Source organism: Amia ocellicauda, chromosome 1, assembly GCF_036373705.1.
Source record: "Amia ocellicauda isolate fAmiCal2 chromosome 1, fAmiCal2.hap1, whole genome shotgun sequence".
NCBI classification, from domain to species: domain Eukaryota; kingdom Metazoa; phylum Chordata; class Actinopteri; order Amiiformes; family Amiidae; genus Amia; species Amia ocellicauda.
Window position 1 is genome coordinate 26,241,274 of NC_089850.1, and position 22,166 is coordinate 26,263,439.

At 37.1% G+C, this 22,166-nt stretch overlaps 1 protein-coding gene across 12 annotated transcripts in view; it reads left to right on the forward strand.

The window, feature by feature from the left end:
* Positions 1–22,166, forward strand: part of map7b (microtubule-associated protein 7b) — a 53,936-nt gene that overhangs the window by 23,272 nt on the left and 8,498 nt on the right. For 3 of the 12 annotated variants that reach the window (XM_066699906.1, XM_066699873.1, XM_066699938.1), the window contains exons 2-10: positions 8,732–8,833; positions 9,205–9,279; positions 12,027–12,190; positions 14,231–14,345; positions 15,684–15,785; positions 16,481–16,591; positions 17,700–17,780; positions 18,974–19,087; positions 20,468–20,610. In XM_066699906.1, coding sequence (XP_066556003.1) covers positions 8,732–8,833; positions 9,205–9,279; positions 12,027–12,190; positions 14,231–14,345; positions 15,684–15,785; positions 16,481–16,591; positions 17,700–17,780; positions 18,974–19,087; positions 20,468–20,610 — 1,007 coding nt within the window. The remainder of the gene's footprint in view (positions 1–8,731; positions 8,834–9,204; positions 9,280–12,026; positions 12,191–14,230; positions 14,346–15,683; positions 15,786–16,480; positions 16,592–17,699; positions 17,781–18,973; positions 19,088–20,467; positions 20,611–22,166) is intronic. The other 9 variants (XM_066699914.1, XM_066699889.1, XM_066699880.1 and 6 more) reach the window with 9 other exon arrangements.

Here is a 22,166-nt window from a genome sequence, read left to right on the forward strand (position 1 = left end):
ACTTCATTTAAATCACAGACAAGTGTCAGTTAAATTACAAGACAAGTGTGCATGCATTCACTGACCACTTTATGATGTTTGGGGTGTTTTGGGGTTGAACCCAAATCACAATAATAGCATATGTGGTTTAGAAATAGTGTTAAATTGCGTAAAACGCCAAAATCGGAAACTCCATAGTTATCACTTATTTCCTTGAAGTAACCGAAGATTAATCGTGGGTAGAAATGCATAAAAAAATCAAACCTATTAATCTCATAGATCCAATCTATATTTAGAAACACTAGGCAGTCTAACCGTAGTCCTTTCAGATCTGTGAATAATTTGCAAGACCCTAAGTCCCTTTGACTGCAGTGCTTGAACTCCATCATTAATTTATTGTAGCCTTAAAGCTAACTGTAAATCTTGACTTAATCCTTAACCTTAATTGCTTTAATTTCTAATTTAGTCCAAAAAACATTTTTTGTTTTGTCTAGTCCTTAATTTTAACCTGAACTATTACCTTAATCCCTCCCTCTGCTTTTTTCCTTATCCATAACACAATCCTAGCCTTAGCCCCTACTTTACCTACTTTTACTCTAAACCTAGCCTTTCGTGTAACTCAACCCTAATGCTAAATCAAGCTTTAACCCAGCCCCTAGGCATTATGAATGTTAAACTTAAAGCTCATTTGGTTTACAAATAAGGCAAAACGCCATATAACTGTATAAATGTAATTGAAAATATAATCATTTTCCAGTAACTATGAATGATGCATTTGGGGGCCATTTATCTGTTTATTATACGTTTTATAGCTCATGCAATGTCTTGGTGTGTGGAGTGCAGAAGCACAAACAGCCTAGGGTTTTGCTAGTTAAATTCTTGGTAGATATTTCAGACCTAAGTAGGTTAAATATCTTTATATAAAACATGTTTTTAAAGGTTATTTTGTAGTGGGCCATGTGAAGAGTACTGGATCTCCTTGTGATGAGAAGCTCTTGGATGTCTGTGATTGCAGTGCCGCGGGTGCTGGGGGAAGGACTGATCTAAAAGCAGTTATCTGCTGATATAAACAAGGAATATGTTTGAGTGCAGATTGAATGGTTTAATTGTCCACAAGCAGATAGTCTTGGCTATTTATTATTTATTTTTTAGAAAACCTAAAATAAAAACATGCAAACAAAACATGATGCTTATGGCTGTAGCTCTCCTTCAGTCGGGTGTATCAGATATTTATGCAAAGACCAAAGAAGGCAAGTGCTCGAGTTCCCGATCAATTGCATTAATCCTCAGCAATTGTTACGGCACTGTTTGCAATGATACAGCATTTGTCCAACTGCAATTAATCACTTCTTTCAGCTTATTTTTTTTCTATATATAGTATTGCGATGTGTAAAAAATAGCCCTGATGTTCTTGTATCTGCACCAGCCCATGCAGACATTCACAGCTCGGCTCTTGAGAAGCAGTATTTTTTTGTGATTTCATGGTGTGAATACCTGATCATGGTGTCCTGAATTTATTTGTTATGAGTTTAAAGCTGAGTGATTAGCTATTGTATTGGATCATGTGATCACAACTATAAGAATCCCCAAATAATTAATTAAGAGTGAAACTTTTTAATTAGAACTTAAACCCATAGATCAAAGCCATTTCATCATTTAACTTTGCAGGCACTTTCTTAATACTGTGTGTTCAACGATTTCCAAACAAAAGCTGCTTAAATAGGTTCTGCCAGTGCTGGGAGAATACAGACTTCTCTCCCTCTAGACAAAAATGCAGTGTTTACTTGTCGTATAAATGGTTTCATTTTTGTTTTTGTTACAGAGGAAGTATCTAGAATATGTTCTGTTCTGTAGATTTAAAGATATTATTCTTGGTGTTTATGTTGAACTTGTTTGTTAAAATAAATCACGGGGTGATGCTGTTTTCGGTGGTTTCCAAACTAATTTTACTGGTCTCATTAAAAGCATGTTGCGGTGATTGACATGGTCTCTATAATACACAAAATGAGTATAATTGATCCCATAAATCTGTGTACAGAATTCTGCATCCAGTGATATCAATTTTTAAAGAGAAGATTAATTATCCTTTTTTCCACTTTTCTAACAACAGCTGTGCTTTTTGACAGAAATTAGAAAGGAAACTCCATTTCAAATGATCATGGTTTGCTTTCACAACCTTTTCAAATCATGTTCTGTGAGGTGCTATTGAATCTCTGCTCGGGAAAGAAATTTCTAATGTGATTTTGAATTTAATCTGTATTTTTAATCTAATTTGCAGTGAATTAATGAAGCGTTTTCCTCCCAATAGTTATAGCTGTTGTATTGTTTTTGTTTATCAGAAATTGACAACTTGTGCAACAAGTTGATCAGCCCAATAAATAAATACAATTATAATAAAAATGGGTCGGTGAAGTGTAATTCCCATAATTTAATACTGTACATGGATGTGCTCTGACAACATGTGACGATGTTATTCCCCATCTTCTGTCTCCCATCCTACACTGGGTTTAATGATGCACATATTCTTTGTGCAGTGAACATTAACCTGAAGGCAGGGGAAACTAAATTTGAATGGACAGCCAGCATTCCTCTCTTTTTGACAGACTGACAGTACTACTCCACATCATAGTTGCTAACATCCCCCAGGCACAAAGAACAATCCGTTAACTCGGAAATGTAAATACAAGTTTTTTTTGGTAATCGTATCTGCTCTTGTTTAATATTTTTTGTGTTTTCACAAAGTAAATGGCAATATGGCAGTAAAATCAAGTGTTCAAAGGCAGAACTCCCAATCTGATTTAGTTTAAGACCTCCATCTAGTGTTAATAAAATAAAAATGTGCCGCTGATAGTTTCAAAACAGGTAATAAATTCAATGTTTAATCATTCTGACATTAAAAGCATAACGCAGATCAGTATTACAAAACGCACACAAATATCTGTTTCTTTCAGCTCTGCTAAATTAATTGAGACTTTTAATTGAGGGAAATAATTTTAAAATAAATGTCATACCTTTTGAAGTGCAATAACTGTTCTCTGAAGTTATTTTGTCTGAGTACGTTTCCTTGACTGGCATTAAAATAGAGAATTAAGAGTTTGTTGTAACATTACTCTCCTAGAATTCACAAAGTCTCTTCCCCCAAGGTGCATGTGGTAATGTCTGTGTCAGCTCGGTAGTTTGCTAGTCACTCACAGGTTCTTTGAGAAATAAAATTGTCATTATTGGCTTGGCACCTGGTTGGGATCAAGGTTGGATTCCTACTTGCTGCCTTAGTTATTCCGAAAGTGGATTCTTACATTGGTTCCCAGTTGCAGTAATCTGGACCCCTTTGAGTTAATTTATGTAATGAATTCCTTTATCTGTTCTGACAAGGATTACAGTTTCCTTCTGAGATGCATTTCTCACTGCAGTTGCTTCGCTCTCAGGGCTGCCGAGTGGTCGAGGATTTAGCCCCATTCGACTCTCCCTAAGCTTTAGCAGAGATGACATCATATAATGAAATCCTTGGCAGCTCAGTAGTGTATACCTGTATGCTTGCTTAATGGAGCCTGAATGCTTTTTGTTATGTAGGTAAAAGCAGGTCTGATTGAGCACCCTGTTTGTTTGCTGCTCACTGCATACTTTATAAAAGCTGAGCATGTGGAGTGTCTCCTTGCATTTTAGCAACAGGCAAAAGTCTAATTTTGACATCTTAGTCAGCAAGATACTAGAGGGCTTGTTGTCCTGGGAGTTTTCAAAAATAAAAGTTTATAACAAATGTAATGACAAATAACAAGAGTAATGTTATTTCTGAAAGTCATTAGTTGCCATTTAAAAGTTAAGATCTCTCAGTGGGAATGCGTTTGTCTTTATTTAGGGCTTTGAATGGTAACCCTGTCCATTTGAAATAATTACAATATCTGAATATACATTAACAGTATTCTTAATGTATGTAACCCCTGTACTCTTGCCACGCTAAGATTCACAAATGGTAACCTTTGTACTTTGTCTGATAGCTACTGCTTTAAACTAAACTATTTTGAAATAGTGATCTTAAGATGTTTCTTATGTTTTCAGTTATCTCAAAACTGGATCAGATATATTTGTGGCATGGTTCAGCATTTCACATGGTTTAATTGAAAAAACAATGTTCTTGATCTCATAATGGTATTAACTTACATCAGCAACATCTGATATTTATCACTCCAGTCATGGGTCTTTTCAGTAGCTTGAATTAGCCTTTCAGTCAAAATACAATAATAAAAAGTAGTTTACAGCAATAAGATTAGTAATTCACATAGCTCATAATTGGACACAGGCAAGTAGTAAAAGACCTTTGATCCACACAAAGTATCTTGCACCTGTGGAAGTTTCTGGATAATTGATAAGTGTTGACATCTGTAGGAAAGGATGATAAAACGGTTACAGCTCCTGGAACTCCACCCAAACCATCAAATCTGAGCTGAACGGTGATGTGTGTTCATGAGCTAACCGAGTATGGATTCTGTAAAATGCATTGAAGCTCATTGATTTGTTTGCATATTCTCAACTTCAGCAAATGTAATTTTGAAAATAAAATAAAAAGTTATTGCCTGAACATTGACATCAACACATGAGTTCTCCTTATTTTAGATGACCTGCTTTTTGCCATGTCATCATTGACCTGACTCCCACACTGAGATGAACACTATAAGGCCTGGTGCAGTATTCAGGGTTTTTGTTTTTCTCCCCCAACCTACCTATTTTGTGATTGTATTCCATGACTGTAAAGACAGTTTCCACCAAATCCTCTCCAAAAGATATGCTTGAGGGCTCTGCTGTATACAAGGCATTTTAGGAGTGACACACTTGTTCAAATTATTCAAGGGGTAGTATGTGCAGTGTAACGAGAGGCTCCGCTGCTGTTCAAAGATCATATCAGGTTGACTAACCACACTAATGTCCTTCGGTTGGATTACCCTTCAGAGTGATTATTTCCCATATTGACTTACTGCTTGTGAGAGCTGACTATTTGTGCCATCTCAAAAACTGATGACTCCAATCCTTTAGGCATTCTGCCACATTATCAACCTTACAGCAGGACATGCACAATTCCAAAAATTAGAGTTTACAGGTTTTTGTATGTATGTCTATATGTGAATTTATGTATATGCATATGTATATTTATACAGTACCGTTCAAAAGTTTTAGAACACCTCAATTTGTCCAGTTTTTATTTAAATTTACGCAGTTTAATGTCTCAATATACACTGAAATGAAAGCATAGAACAAATAAACAATTGGAGATAAATAGGAAATTATGGAATCGTTTTGTTTAACACAATTTAACCCCTTAAACTGGCAAACCCCTCTGGTACCCTTAAAAGGGCACCAAATCTGTGTGCTTCTCTTTAATCCCATGTGTACTCTTCACTGTTTAGTCTACTGATCAAAATGAAAATATCCACGTTTTGGTAGAAGCAACACACACCCATAAAGAGCTCAATGTCAAGATGGAAAACTCTGTTTACAGTGTACTAATACACTACAATTTTACATAATTGGATCTGAACTTCTCTGTGTTTGATAGAACACCAAATAATATATACTTATATAATAACAAATGCTTAAGAGGGTGTAGTAACACTGTATATAACTCTGATGTACATTATTTTTCAGTTTTTGGTAACCTAAACTTTTTTTGTAACCTTTGGAATTTTACTACTTACCTTTGTACCATTTCAGGTTATTCACTGGACTTGAACTGCTTACATAAACACTGGGGGTGTTCTAAAACTATTGACAGTTAGGTCCATAAATATTTGTCTATGGATTCCAGACTTCAGGCAGGATTTGCAACCAAGTATTGATATTCATAATTTAATTCATGATTGTTTAGTTTGTCCACATACGTTTGGGCCACTAAAATTGGGGGGACCACATATAAAAATGGGTGTAATCCCAATTTGGATATAACTACCCTCAAATTAAAGGTGAAAGTCTACACTTAAAGCACATCTTCATTGTTTCCTTTCAAATCCAGTGTAGTGGTGTACAGAGCCAAAATGATGACAATTGTGTTATTGTCCAACTATTTATGGACCTAACTGTATATAGGTTCTTTAAACTGACTTTGTTGTAATGTGTTTGAGTGCCTGATTTCTGTTTTTTACCCAGAATTCTGCGATTCCGTCCGTTTTCTCTGCAACGTGAATTTCATATAGCCCTAAAAGACCAGGTCTCCCGACACGGCAGGCTTAACACTGTATAGATTTTTTTTTTCTGAGGATTACGTTACTTGTAATGCGCTCATATACCATATGAGCCCTGTTACATGTATGTATATGTATTTGTGGGTATAGCCAATGGATGGATGGATGGATCTTTCCTCACTAAGAGGCCTGGGCCTTTTAGTGATGTGGTAAGGTCACTGCACTGTGGGGTGGAAGGCCAGGGTTTGAGTCTCACCTTGGCTGGATCCGCCCAGAATGTTACAATATGTATATATGTATGTGTAGAAGACAAAGAAGTTGATTTACCCAACAGTGGAGGCAAGGCAACTCACAATAAAAACTTGTGACTGCAAAAAGCCCCAGTAGGTGTAACGACTTGCTTAAACTATGGAGTGTAAGCTGGATCTCGTACACACAATTTATCAGTTATTGGTGTATATGTCTATGGTTATGGTTAAATAAAAAGTTAGATTACAATCGTAATCAATCAGGCAATGAGCGAAAAACCTGTCAATTTTCTCCCTGTTTGACTTGGGTTGATAATATGAGGTGTGAAACGGTCGTATCCAACCCCAGGGTGAATCGTAACCCATGTATTGTAACGCAAGACAAATGTGAATGCAATCAGGGCTTAACTTACCCTGGGGCCACCCTGGATCAACTCAATATGGGATTAGATGGTGTACATTTAGATTTCATCATTACATATGATGTTAATGATGTATGTTTAGGTCTAGGCTTAAATGTATGAATCTAAATGTAGGTTTTAAATTATAATCTAAGTCTAACAGAATGTTTGCAAAATACTTTAACCACATTTATGCAATTAATGTGTCAATATGAAAAATTGTTGATTCTTATGTTTTCATAAATGCATTTGATAGTTTTACGTTGCTGTAAAGAAAGTCATAGTAGTTTAATAAGTGCTTAATTAACCTTTCTTTATATATGGTTTGTTGTGTACAAATTAATAGTACGATAAAGTACTACTACTACTATCCATACTCCTACTATGCTTTATTATAATGTATTTTCAATGCCCATTGTCCTCTTTTTTTTTTTTGTGCTGTGTAAATTCTTCTGTAATTTGTAATACATTTTAAACTGCCACTTGGAGTTAAGTGGTTGGGCTGTGTTTTATTCTAGTGCTTTCGGTAGTTGTAGGCTGATGATAACTGACAGTGTTCAGTGTTTTTGTATAATTGTAGTGACAGATACACCCATGAAATAGCAAAAGGTCCCTCTGGGGACCCCAGTGGGAACCAAACAGCTCCCAGATCCAGGCCTATATGTAAGCGTCATTGGCGCTCCATTTCTACATTTCAGATGTGAGATTGTCAGAACAGAAATATATCTGTTGTATAGATTGCTATGACATTTAATACTGATGGAAGTTGAGGTCAATAAATGTGAGATTTCTGTTAGATAGTATAATTATCTTGATGCATTCACACAGTAAACAGTAAATATATTGTTGAATCAAGCATATTGACATATTGATTGTTTTACAGGCTTGAGTGGAGTGTAATGGTGGTAAAAATAGTAATAAACATTTCTTAACATTTCAACTGAATAAAGTACAAATCTGTAACGCGTGATAAAATACATCAGGGTTTTTTTGTTTTTGTGTAAGGTACCAAAGATCTTTCTCAAATCAAACTCATATACTTCCCTGAGGTAACCTCCCAGGGATGGTATAAAAGCTTGTCTGTTGACTACACCAGGATTGTCCAGTTTTGAGGCAGACGTCCTGTTTGTGTAACTATAAAAAACATTGTTTGTCAATCTGCTTTTGAATCCTCCAATATACTGGTGCCAAGTCTTTTATTGTACTGATATGATATGCATTGTATCAAAATTATCTTCTAATTATTTATAAGAAAATGGCAAACCGGTTACAGATGCAGATATGTAATTTGAATTCGACACACCTCCATCTACCATAAAATTCTTCTTAATGTGCTGTGTGCAAATATGTTTTAGACTTTTTCTAACCTTTCAGTGGCTCTGTTGATACTGTGAATAGGGTCCACTGATGAAACATTGAAGGTGTTATTTGTGCCAATTTTGCCCGCTGGTGCTTAGGAATGAGTTGAACCGCAGACGAGTTTACACACACCATGTGTGTAATGAAATGTTTAGTTTTCCCAAGGCCGTATCAGTGTTAGATTAGTCTGACCATAAAATGTTAGTAAATGGTTATAGTTTAATAAACAATATTTAATAAACTCTATGAGTTACAAAATATTTGTTTCCAATAAAAGGTGGATACTTTCAGCTACAACTATATTTTAATTAAGGGGACTTCTGACAGTGGTTTACGTAAGTTGTCTTCAAGCTTCAATCAACAGATGTTATTCACATTCAATACCTTCAGTGAGCAGAAAGTGTCTCTGGTGCCTGCAGTGTACATTGAGTTTTCAAGCAGGATAAAGCAGGATTTTTCCTTTCTGCAAAATAATTAGTTTAAATCATCTGCCTACAGGCTTCTCTTGTTTGCCTAATTGAATATCATGCTTTTTTTGTTGTTGATTCCACTCATTTCCCTTTGTGTTTTACAGCAGCTGAGTCACAGGCTAAATTAGATGACAAGAAAGTCCAGGCATCCGCTCGCCCTACTTCTATTGCATCAGGAACGAACGCCACCACTGGAAACAAACCAGGTTTAGTACTGAGCTTATTGGCCTTCCCATCCCGCTTTCGTGATTCCTCTATTTATTCAGCTGCTCATGGATTTGTTTTATATTAATGAAGTCTAGTTATGGGTCAGTGCCCTTTTGGTTTTTATTTATGGCCAAACAGGATTTCTCTCTCCAGGCAGATTTACTTTCTTTTGCCATTCTTTGAGATTCTCATTGTCCAATCAAAATGTTACAAAAATATAATTTTATTGAAGTGTAATTATGCTACATGTATTTGTTTGTATTAATACTGAAGAAAAAAAGCTGTTGCAGGTTTTATCTGTTTTCTTTTTTTACCAGTGATATTTGTTTGCTATTTTACCTTATTTTATGTTTTTGCCTTTTGTCTACAGAACCGCTAGTGTTAAAGGTTGATGAGAGGCAAAGACTAGCAAGAGAACGACGAGAGGAGCGTGAAAAACAGCTTGGTATGAAACTGTTCTAATATGGGAATATTTGCCCGTACTCTATGTGGGTTTAGTAATGCAATTGTTTATTTTGCTTAATATGTCCCAATGTAAGTTTAGCATTTGATTATTGTACATATTGTCTACAACACCACAATGTTGCTTTTATTTGTTGTGCATTTCTAGTCAAAGCTCTTTGACTGGAAATTCTGGCAAATTGTCAAAATGTATACTGATTTTTATTAATAAACATGCAATTGATTTCAGACTCTTAAGAGAAAGGGGAAACCTAGCTATGGGATCACAGTGATAAAGGAAATACTGGGTCAGTATAGGTTCTGTAGCATATTAGCCAATATTGATATGCCATCTGGGAAAGAGCTGATTTTGGCAGAATTTCGTCTTCCAGAAAGAATCCCAGACATACTTGTCACAATGTCTTAAACGTTGTTGCCACAATCAACCCCTTTATCTTGCTGCCAGCTATCTCAGCTGGTATAGAAAAGGTCTGAAGGCATTCCTTCTCACCTCCTTAAAGTTTCTAAAATTGGCATATAATAAAATGTTTTAAAAAGGAGGTCTGACTAGGTGTTATATGAATAGTAAATATCAATAAATGATGAGAGCCTGAAGACCCCTTTTTTGTTTTGTTTTGCAAAGCTAGTAATTCCAGTAGATGCTGGTATGTGAGCTTAGGCTTTTCAGATGCCATTTTTGTCTTGCAGCAAACTAGGGCCTTCGCAGTCATCTCAGTAGTTAAGTCCTCATCACACTATTGTTCTTCTCCTAACCTTAGCCATAGAAAGAATAAATGACTAAAGCTGACACCGACACAGAAGTATTTGGTGTAAAGTGATAAAGACGTCATGTAGTGCTTTATCAACAGCAGTCAATAACAGATATATCAGAGTAATGGTGCCTCTCTTGATGTCATGCCTATGAATGAAGTAGGTATACTTACAGGAGCTTTACATTTTTCTCGGATGTCAAAATGCATCGACCATGGATTTTGTGTTTCTTAGAGAAGAATGAGACGGTGAATCTCTGCTTTCCCCTCCATGTTCCTAAAGAATGTTGATTGTACAGTAGCACTTCTGCTTAGGCAACCTGATTTCACATGGATTATGCACGGTTTATTCTTGTAGTTTAGACTGTGGACATGTCGCAGTGACTTTCTGACATGGTTATATTTTTGAAGGCATGGTCATTTTTGTGAAGTTGTTATGCTTTCAAAGTTTGTGCTTCATGAAGCTGTCATGAATACTATACCTTGCCTGTCGTTGCGTGACTAAGTGAATGTGGCACACATTCTTGTGTAACACCGGCTGCCTGTACTTCTGTAACATCAGTATTATGCAATGGATATATAACTCTGGGTGGTGGAATTAATAAAGAAACGGCATACACCGATCGGCCATAACATTATGACCACCTGCATAATATTGTGTAGGTCCCCCTTTTGCCACTAAAACAGCCCTGACCCGTCGTGGCATGGACTCCACTAGACCTCTGAAGGTGTGCTGTGGTATCTGGCACCAAGACGTTAGCAGCAGATCCTTTAAGTCCTGTAAGTTGCGAGGTGGGGCCTCCATGGATCGGACTTGTTTGTCCAGCACATCCCACAGATGCTCGATTGGATTGAGATCTGGGGAATTTGGAGGCCAAGTCAACACCTTGAACTCGTGATTCATCAGACCAGGCCACCTTCTTCCATTGCTCCGTGGTCCAGTTCTGATGCTCACGTGCCCATTGTAGGCACTTTCGGCAGTGGACAGGGGTCAGCATGGGACCACATGGGCCAGCCTTCGCTCCCCACGTGCGTCAATGAGCCTTGGCCGCCCATGACCCTGTTGCCGGTTCACCGCTTTTCCATCCTTGGACCACTTTTGATATGTACTGACCACTGCAGACCGGGAACACCCCACAAGAGCTGCAGTTTTGGAGATGATCTGACCCAGTCGTCTAGCCATCACAATTTGGCCCTTGTCAAAGTCGCTCAGATCCTTACGCTTGCCCATTTTTCCTGCTTCTAACACGTCAACTTTGAGGAAAAAATATTCACTTGCTGCCTAATATATCCCACCCACTGACAGGTGCCATGATAACGAGATTATCAGTGTTACTCACCAACAGCCTATATCAATCCACTGCTGTGAAGGCCTCCCCAAGATGTTTCTACTTGCTTCGATCTACAGCTTCTCTTTTCCATGACACACCTGCAAAGATTTAATCTTCCCATCTGTTACGTGGTCACCTTCTAGGTCTTTTTCACTTCTTGTTATCCATTCAATAGCTTCCTTTGTCCATCTTTGATCTGTTCTTTTTGTAATTATACTGTGTAAATTTAAATATTTATTATACACATCTAATTTAACTGACACAGTTCAACACCACATAACTCAGTTTCATGATATGTAACCTTGAAATACAAATGTTCAATTTTTAACTTGTATAGAATGTTTTATTGAATTTGCATGAAAAGGCTTTTGAGTGGCAGCACATTTAGATCTAAATGAAATGCATAAGAAGGATCTATTTTCCTTCCAGTTTGCATTTATAAAGACATTGGTATTATTGGAATTTGCATTAGAAAATGAACAGATTCTGAACAGTCATCTCTCTCAGGAATGTTATCCTTGTGCTTCATTATTGTTGCATTGAGTGAGCAATGGCTCTGCAGGTCAAATCTGAATTATGTTAACGTGTCCCTTGGTTAGTAAAACATTCTCTTGGCTTTGGAAAAAATGTATCAATCACTGTATTTGCAGCTGCTCGGGAGAATGCCTTGCTAGAACGAGAGGAACGGGCAAAGCAGTACCACGAGAAGCAGCTGGAGGAGCGCAAGAAGAAACTCGAGGAGCAGAGATTGAAAGAGGAGAAACGGCGAGCAGCTGTAGAGGAGAAACGGAGACAGAGGCTTGAGGAGGAAAAGGTGGGCTGATGGATGGTTATACGTTGTCACCATTTTTGCTTGCAAGGCAGATGCATCCAATGCATACAGGGACTTGGAAGGACACAGAATAGGAACCACAAGTCTGAAAGATGCGTTTGCAAAAGAACCATTGTTCTTGAAGTATGTAGTGGAACACATTCAAACTGGCTTTACTCATAAAAGTCAGTATTTTCAGCGCAGTAGGGATTGGTGACTAACCGTGACCAACATTTCAAACATGACAATCAGCATTGTTTTCAGTTACAGGATTGTGTATAACTCTGTAATCTATATGGCAGGTAACTTTCACAATTTACTTTCATTTGCAATTCCTTACACCTTTCTTTTGCTGTCAGTCCACGCATTAGTTTTGAAATGAAATAATTGTCAAGTGATTTAGGTACTTAAAATGTAGTCTGTCATCAATTAAATGCATCTCATGGTAAATAATGTATATCAATTAATGAAATGATAATTAGTGTATGTAAATATGAAATTACTGTTTAACTTTCTATTCCTATCTACACTGTAAATTTGAAAACTCGGATTCCTTCTTCAGTTACAATTTGATCACCCTTTGTTTTGTTTGTCTGCAAATGTGCTGTAAACACGTCTGTGATTTCATTTTCCTTATCCATTGATTCTAAAGCTGGGTCTGGATTTTCAGTCATAACTCCTAATTGTTGGACATTAAAGGTTTATTACAATTACATTTTAAAACAAAAAGAGCATAGTGGGCTTTGATTATGAGCATAAACTGAACTCTTTACTACAGTCATGTCTGAAGCTGTAATGGAGGGTGAGTTTGGTGTGGGGGAACTTTTTTTATTTTTTAACAGAGCAGGGTGGTGGGTTTATAGTTATACATTTATTTTTGTTTATATTGCGTTTCAAATGTATCCATAGAATTATAAAATGCAAAGAGAAGGCAATATTGAATTCAATTGCAGTATTTATGTCCTAAAACATATTTGCATGTGTAGGTATTATATGACGGCTTTTATTATATCCTGAAACTTCTCAACAGTCTATACTGTCGACTTTGTTCCCTAGTTAATCATTCTCTTGCTGTTTAATCAAACAGTAACTGTCATTGTAAAAGGAGGTTAATTAAATAGCCATTGCATGCATTGGTTATATTTATCTTAGTATTTAAAATATTTATTTTATTTATTTTTTCCCCTTAGGGGGGTGTATGTAATGTACATTTTTATTGGAAGCTAATGCATACAATTTGATTTGATCATTCATTTAATTAAGCTTTTTTGTTTTAGACTGACCTTGCTAGCTTCTTTAGTTGACACTGAATTACTACAAGCCATTAAGTAGGCCATGATGCTTTAATAACCACAGTTATGTAGCGCGTCCTACATTGCTTAGTAACTTGAGTTTGGTTGCATTGTTGCACAGGCTTTAGAATGATTTTCCTGCAACAGTTGTGTTAGGGAGATCAGTGCAAGAGTGGTTTTAGTATATGTGTATAATCAACAAACCTTAAACCACTTTTGTCCCATCAGTTCATGTTCTCACTAAAAAATGTTAAGTGGGGATGTTGACAAAGCAATTTAAAAAGGTAACTGGGAGAACCTACAGCTTCACAAATTGTGTGCAACAAATTCACACTCCGTAATAATACATCAAAGGCACCCAGTAAATCAGTTGGTAAAAATGTTCAGCCCAGGAGCGCCACACAGATGAATATTTATATACATATTTTGTTTTAGTGATTACATAAAACATATTGTCAGTATGAATGGCATAGAGGTTCAGTTTAAATTTGGTGCTGCAACTTTCTCTTGTTTTATAGTTTCCCTTGTCATTAATTATATTACTTTTTCTTTGTTTGTACCATAAATAACAATGGAATTAAAACTATACAATTGTTATGTGTGGAATGTGGCTGCTAGTCAAATTATCTTCATGAAATAAGGCTCCACTCAACCATTTGACTCTTGTATTGAAATTTGAGCTCCAGGGTACTGGCACCACCATTGCAATATACCCCATATCAATAACTAAATGGTGTTTTTGATTTTGAAGGAGAGGCATGAAGCTGTGGTGCGTCGGACCATTGAGAGAAGCCAGAAGCCGAAGCCGAAACCCAGTCGTTGGTCATGGGCAGGAGCAATTCATGGCAGTACCATCCATCCCAGTGGTAAATAATACTGTTTTACCTGCTTCACTTTGTGTCATTGACAAAATCTGTTTTGCTTTTTTCTGCTTTTCTTTCTTTTTTCACCTGCAGAGGAAATGAAAGAGAGAAGAGCATATGGAAGGAATGATATACATTGAATCAATATGCACTTGGCTTACCTTCACTGGAATTTATTTCGGCAGTACTTCATGTTTTTCTTAAATATCGCTTTTTAACTACATTTGGGTGATCCTGTGGGTTTGTAAGCTAGTATTTGAACAGTCTAGCAATATCCATGTGTAGTGTGCTATTGTTCATACTTTAATTCATTACAGCTTACTTAAAAATGATTTGTCATTGACTTTGAAGAATGCATTATATTACAATCAGAACATTAGACTTTATAGTTTGGTCTTTTCCATATCATCTACACAGTTGTTATAAATAGAAGATTCAGATTTGTGCAACAGTCTCCATTATGTGGTAGACACACAATGTGAAAAGGAGAGTGATGCCCAACACACCAAAATATGTTTAGAAACCAGTATGTCATGAATCTAAGAATTTCTAATATGGGAAAGATGCATTTTCTGATCAAAACAGAAGTGCTGCAGAGATGCTGCTTGAGCAATACATATGTTTTATAACTAAAGCATTCTCAAGCTTTTGTCTGGCACATTTCAGTTTTAATTTTTGATGCACTTTGCAGGAAGTAAGAAGTGCAATTAAGGAAGATTTCCCAATCCACTTTATGGCCTGAATATTACAGGCCGTAATCTACATAGAAGTTTGTGGCTCATGGTGCCCAGTGATATCTGAAGGAAAGTGCACAATTGGTGCAAGACTCGCCATTCCAGATTGAAACATGTGAAAAGATAGTGAGCAGGATGAATAACTTTGGTCAATAGCAAAGAGTGATTCCACATAGATGGGGATATGAAGGGGAAATATTTAAAAGTAGTAAAAATGGAAAATGGTATATAGAATATATATGAAGTGAGCTACATCCCTTTTGCCTTAACTCAGAGGCACAGTTTAGTAGAAATAGCCACAAGACATGTGAATATGCGCAACTAAATGTAACTGTCGAATAAATTATTGCCAGAATTGGAAATGTCAGTGTTATTCATAGCTTAATCATTTGCTGCAATTCATAAGGTTACAGGTGTAGGTTTATTTTTCCTTTAAGTCTTCATTAATACATAACTGTCCATCTCTGTCGTCTTGCAGTCTTTTTTTGTTTCACATTCTTTTGCAAGAATTATAATTTGCTTTGTCTCTTTAAGAATCACTCACTGTCTGGCATTGGCTGTTCCTTTTTTTTTTTTTTTTTTCTCTCTCTCTCTCTCTCTTGCCCAGGTTTTGTTGAATCTGCTTTCCTATTTCCTCTTGATTTAGCAGGCCTGGAACACCACTTCCAGAGTGCTTTTGGTGTTCGCAGATATGGTACAAAAATACAATGTGAATATCAGTCTCTCCTCAATATTACTCACCATATAGGAGTAGGTCTGGTTACAGACATCTAGACAGTAAGCATGCTTAACCTTAGAGAACATAGACTAGAACTTTAGAGTGCTTAGTAACCCCCCACCCCCAGGGCAGAATGGCTTATGCTCTTTGACACAATTGATCTGAAGAACAGATTTTACATGAAATACAGACTGCTTACTTGGAACATAGATATTTTATGGTATAACTTGTCAAGCCATGACCCCACATGATGTACATATTTTTAAATGACAACAGGAACATTTTTTACAACAGTATTATATTACACATTAAGGCTTAAATGCCCCTTACTATTTTAACTTGTCTTTTATTAAGATTAAGACAAATGTTTTAATACCTCCATTCTGGTTAAATTTTTTATCCATCTCTCATTTTTTGTTACAAAACAAAATCCTAGGCATGATTTGCTGACTCTTAATGTAGATTGATTTCTGTTGTACTGTACTTTCTATTAATTCCACAGTATGTGTGCTGTGTCAGATAGGAAGAGCCAATCTGTTCCCGAGTGCAGTTCCAGCCTCCTCTGAAAGAGTTCAGGAGGTTCTCGATTTCTGCCTCCAGGATGGTAGTTCCTGCTGTTTTAGACTAGAGCCGAAGCTAACCTGTTGAATCAGGCTGTCACCTGCCATTATCTCCATTTGTTTTAGATGCAGACAGGCGATCAGTTTCCACCATGAACCTCTCGAAACACGCAGACCCTGTCATTAGCAAGCGGCTCTCGTCTTCCTCTGCAACGTTGTTAAACTCTTCAGACAGAGGTACAGTTTTGCCCATCGCTTTCAGTGTACAGATGAAAACCTGTTATGTCTGAGGATTAAGGGAAGAGGGTATAAAATACATCTGAACTGCATACCATTTCTATTGTCACTATATTGCTAATGCAGTAATACAATCAAAATAAAATGCATAGAATATGAATGATTAAAATGTAATGTGAAGCAATCTGAATACAAAAAGCAGCAATGTTATCTCTAGGTGAAAAGCATCTTTATTGTTCATTTTGAATGCCCATAAATTGGCTTTAAGCAATTGACCCACAGGACTGTAGTCCCTGATTATTTGTTTTATCTAAACCTCCTTCCCATTTATGAATGGCCTGTCTTCCTCATTGATAAACATAATAAACATGGAAATAGTGGTGGAGTATTAAGTTTGGATTACACCTCTGTTTCATTGTCATCCTGCATCCATTTGTGTGTATTCACTAACTATTTGTATATCATAATGTTGTGTCTGTGGTTTCTTGTGTTTCGATAGCTTTCATTGTTTTTATACTTTTCATTTTGAGAGTAAGGTAAACTTTCCAACAAAACAAAAATGCAGCAAATGTCTGAAACTGTATGTCTGCTACAAAGAGAACAATATTAACATCTTTCCACCTCAACAGCCTTTACCAATAACACATCTGTGCAGCTTGTTTCTTTAATAACAAACTTTTAGATTCCATTTGTATTTGCTTTTCAGGTATTAGATCAAGCATTTCTTTGCACTTCTCAATTATGCATTGCTTCTTTTTAGTTATGTGCTTGTTAAGTGCAGGTCAGATTCAAAATGGTTTGAAATAAGCCACTACGGATTTATTTTTTTATTGGTATGACTGTCATGTAAATAGGCATTCAGTGCACTGTTTTGTGTTCCACAATGTTTAAATGTTTTCCTCTGTAGACCTAGTTATTGTTTATGTAGTCATCAACTAACTTTAGGATAATCAGCCTCAATGAGTCATGGTTCCTGCTGGTGGATTAATGCCTTGTTCTGTTTAAGGATGTAGACAATAAGTGAATGTGGAGCTTACTGATCCAACCTTCCTATTGCCTGGTGCTTAACGACTTTAACTTCAATAACTTGTTTGGTTTATTTGCACAGCCTTGCAGAAAAGGACTCCGTTCTTTAATAAACCTCTGTCAAAGCCACGCTCCAGCACCAGGGAAAAGGATCGACAGCCAGGTGTTTTTGGGGAAAACATTCATTTGAAAACTCAATAGCAATCACTGTCAGGTTTAAAATGAAACTGGCTGGGAATTGTTCCTGTTATATTAGAGACTATGCAACCTCAATACTTTTGTCTATTTTAAAATATTCACAAGTTTTAAAGCTGAACACTGCTCTGACTTTAGAGCTGCTTAAGATGGAGATCTTCAATACATGATTCAGTATTGTTAGCAGTTCCATTCGATATATTAATGTATTTTTAAACCTAATGTAGAACTTTACATGCTTTTGTATAGTACAATAGTACAAACAATTGGAATAAAGCAACAATGTATGTTTTAACCTGAGCAAAAACCAAACACGACAAAAATGAATTAAAATGGTGTACTATGTAGGCAGAGAGATCAATGTGGTTAATGAGTCCATTCAGCATGTTCAAAGGGCTCTGTGACAGATTTAAGGAGTGTTTGAAACACTTTTCTTCATGATTCATTGTCCACTTGGGAGATGTATACAATTTCCAGCCCAGTTTCACCTCTCAAAGCTTTCAACCATCAATTGCTTTCTGTCTCACCTCACATGTTAACCAGTGCAGATGCTAAGCTTGCTTTCCTTGTTTTATAGCCGTGCAGTATTCTCTTGTAGCTCTCCAGGTCGTCTCTTTCTAATAAATTCTTTAAGGATTAAGAAATTCTTAACTTCACTACACGTTAACCCGCAAGCTAAATGACTGGCCCGGCTACAATGAAAATAAAATTGAAAACCATGCCTATGGTCTTTTCAACATCTTTTGATTTGCGCACTGCAGCTGGAGCCTCCATTGCCACCACTTGGTGCATGTACAGTACAGCTCAGCAGTTGTAACAGTGTGGAACATTGCACGTAATTTACAGTAGACTTACATATCTACTCACCTTTGGATAACATCTGCAATGGCTATTATTATTTCTTTACGCTGTTTTTTTTCAGCTTGCAGTATTCATTTGGTCACCATTAATGCTTTGTTTTATTCCTTTTCTTTTTGATATAAACATACTGAAGCTGCAAATAATTGTCGCATGCCCTCCTGCCACAACCTTTTCTAACCTGCTTGCGTGTCTGTGCGTCCTCTCTCTGTGTGTCAATTGTCTGTCTGTCCATGTGTGCGTGTCTCGTCTGTCTGTCTGTGTGTCTGTCTGCATGTGTGTCTGTGCTTCTATAACTCCCAGCCCGACGCCTGCAGCTCAGCCCTTGGGAGAGCTCGATTGTCAGCCGTCTGCTGACCCCCACTCACTCCTACCTGGCCAGGAGCAGAAGTGCGGTATCTTTGTCTGGGGAGACAGGTAGTGTTTCCATTATTTATGCTCCTCTGAGACACCATGTGACACAGAATATGTCCACTGGCTAATGCATGCATTATAGTGCGGTGCCAGGCAGTGGTTACAGAACAGAGATATTTGAACAATTGATCCCTTTTGAGAGCCGTTTTCCATTTCAAGCATTTTCTCGGCACTAGTGCTTTGAGAATTGGTTCATTTGAACATGGTGTCTTTATTCGCATGACCCTGGACTTTAATTTCTACTTGGATTGACCCACGCAATTGTATATTTTCCCTATTTTCATATATTGTTTATTGTTGATAGTAATTTCATTGTTGGTATTACTTACCTTTGTCTGAAGCATTGAATGCGTATTTAGGGACAGTGATTTTCCTTCTGACTTCGATGTTAGTATGGAGTATTGAACACTGCATATATGTAATGTTTGTCAGCAGCATTGTCAATGCATTGAGTACATTTAAATGTTTTACTTAACAAATTATCTTTTGGCATTCTCTATAACCATTTATCAGTATATTATTTAAAGGATGTTTTACTATTATACGTCATGTTTTGAGCAACTATATACAGTAGACCAAAACATCAGTATGTGATTTAATAAGAGTCTGTGGTCTGTGAGTTTTCCAGTTGGTTATTGATTTGGTGCGTTCCTCTATTGCATCTCAATTATGGTCTGTAAAGCCTGAATACATATATCTATAATGTAACAGAAGTACATTTTGACTGTGGTTGGAGTGAGAGGAGTAAATCTGCATAATATTTCTCTAACTTGCTCTGGTCAACTTAGGGTTTTTGCTTGGCTGGTACTGTGGTGACTGTGCTTTCCAGTAATTCCCTTTCAGATCAATAAAAGCGCACTAAAATACCTGACATCTCTTTTTCCAGTTTGCAGTTCTGTCATTGATTTATTTACTAACATGTTTCAGATCAATATTAGTTGCAGTGTGTAACTCAACCATTACTGACAAAGCTTATTTTATTTTTGAATGATCAGTTCAGTGTGTGTAGTCACGTGATCTATTGAGAGCTTGTATCACATGGCAGTTAGAAAAGACAATGAAAGTATATGGTAAATATAACAAGATCCATCTGACACCGCATAATGCATAAATACCTGTTAACAAACATTGTACAGATATTAAAAGAGAATCTGTACAGAATTTGTCAAATGTTTTTTGTTGAACAAAGGAAAGTAAATCTCTTATGATTGTAGTTCAGATTGCAGTGATGGTTTTGTTACACACCTTTGGCATTGGGTAGTGGATCTAATAGCTGCTTTCTTTATTCTCCTTTTCTCTTCCCTTTCCACACTTTCTCTTCTCTGCATCATCTCCACCATTGCTCAAAAAAAAAAAAAAAAAAAAAAAAAAACACTTGTACAGTTATCCCCATTTGTCCCCGTTCAGCATCTTGCAGTCCTATGGCTCCATTGTCCTACAAGTCTTTCTGTAGGAGCACTGAGCGACAGAGAGTCGTTCCCAGCACAGACTCTGCTGCCCGGAGAAGAACGGTTTACTCAGTGATGGTAAGACAAGGCTGAAATGCCTGCTCCTCTGTACCATCTCACTTTTTAGGCAGGAAAGCCCTGGTAATATTTGCAGATTCATGTAATTTATAAATATATTTTAAAACAAACAAGTTTTTCATGTTTGGTTGATTTGAAATGGTATTTTGTCTCCCTGATTAGTTAAAACCGCATTCGAATTTAAAATATTAATCGTCAATGTCGATTCATCACATGCAAAAGAATAGGTTTGTTTATGACAATGGAAGAAAGTGTGTTAACTCTTATTAGGCTTGTTGAAGAAAAAAATGCTGATTCTTCACTTTGCGAGAGGAGTTGAAAAATGCTGAACACTGATATTGGATGAATAGCTATTGCATTAATATAGGTCAGCCCTCTCTCTTGAATTGTTTAGTTCAGTGACCCCAGTGTTGTCCCATTTTTATTCCAACCAGACTTGTTTACATTTATTGCACCCTTAATTTAACTTTTCTTCATTTAGCTCCTTTTCTAGATTCTCTGTCCTTGATTTCTGATATACAGTGAGGGAAAAAAAGTATTTGATCCCCTGCTGATTTTGTACGTTTGCCCACTGACAAAGAAATGATCAGTCTATAATTTTAATGGTAGGTGTATTTTAACAGTGAGAGACAGAATAACAGAAAAAAAATCCAGAAAAACGCATTTCAAAAATTATAAATTGATTTGCATGTTAATGAGGGAAATAAGTATTTGATCCCCTATCAATCAGCAAGATTTCTGGCTCCCAGGTGTCTTTTATACAGGTAACGAGCTGAGATTAGGAGCACTCTCTTAAAGGGAGTGCTCCTAATCTCAGCTTGTTACCTGTATAAAAGACACCTGTCCACAGAAGCAATCAATCAATCAGATTCCAAACTCTCCACCATGTCCAAGACCAAAGAGCTGTCCAAGGATGTCAGGGACAAGATTGTAGACCTACACAAGGCTGGAATGGGCTACAAGACCATCGCCAAGCAGCTTGGTGAGAAGGTGACAACAGTTGGTGCGATTATTCGCAAATGGAAGAAACACAAAATAACTGTCAGTCTCCCTCGGTCTGGGGCTCCATGCAAGATCTCACCTCGTGGAGTTTCAATGATCATGAGAATGGTGAGGAATCAGCCCAGAACTACATGGGAGGATCTTGTTAATGATCTCAAGGCAGCTGGGACCACAGTCACCAAGAAAACAATTGGTAACACACTACGCCGTGAAGGACTGAAATCCTGCAGCGCCCGCAAGGTCCCCCTGCTCAAGAAAGCACATGTACAGGCCCGTCTGAAGTTTGCTAATGAACATCTGAATGATTCAGAGGAGAACTGGGTGAAAGTGTTGTGGTCAGATGAGACCAAAATCGAGCTCTTTGGCATCAACTCAACTCGCCGTGTTTGGAGGAGGAGGAATGACCTCAAGAACACCATCCCCACCGTCAAACATGGAGGTGGAAACATTATGCTTTGGGGGTGTTTTTCTGCTAAGGGGACAGGACAACTGCACCGCATCAAAGGGACGATGGATGGGGCCATGTACTGTCAAATCTTGGGTGAGAACCTCCT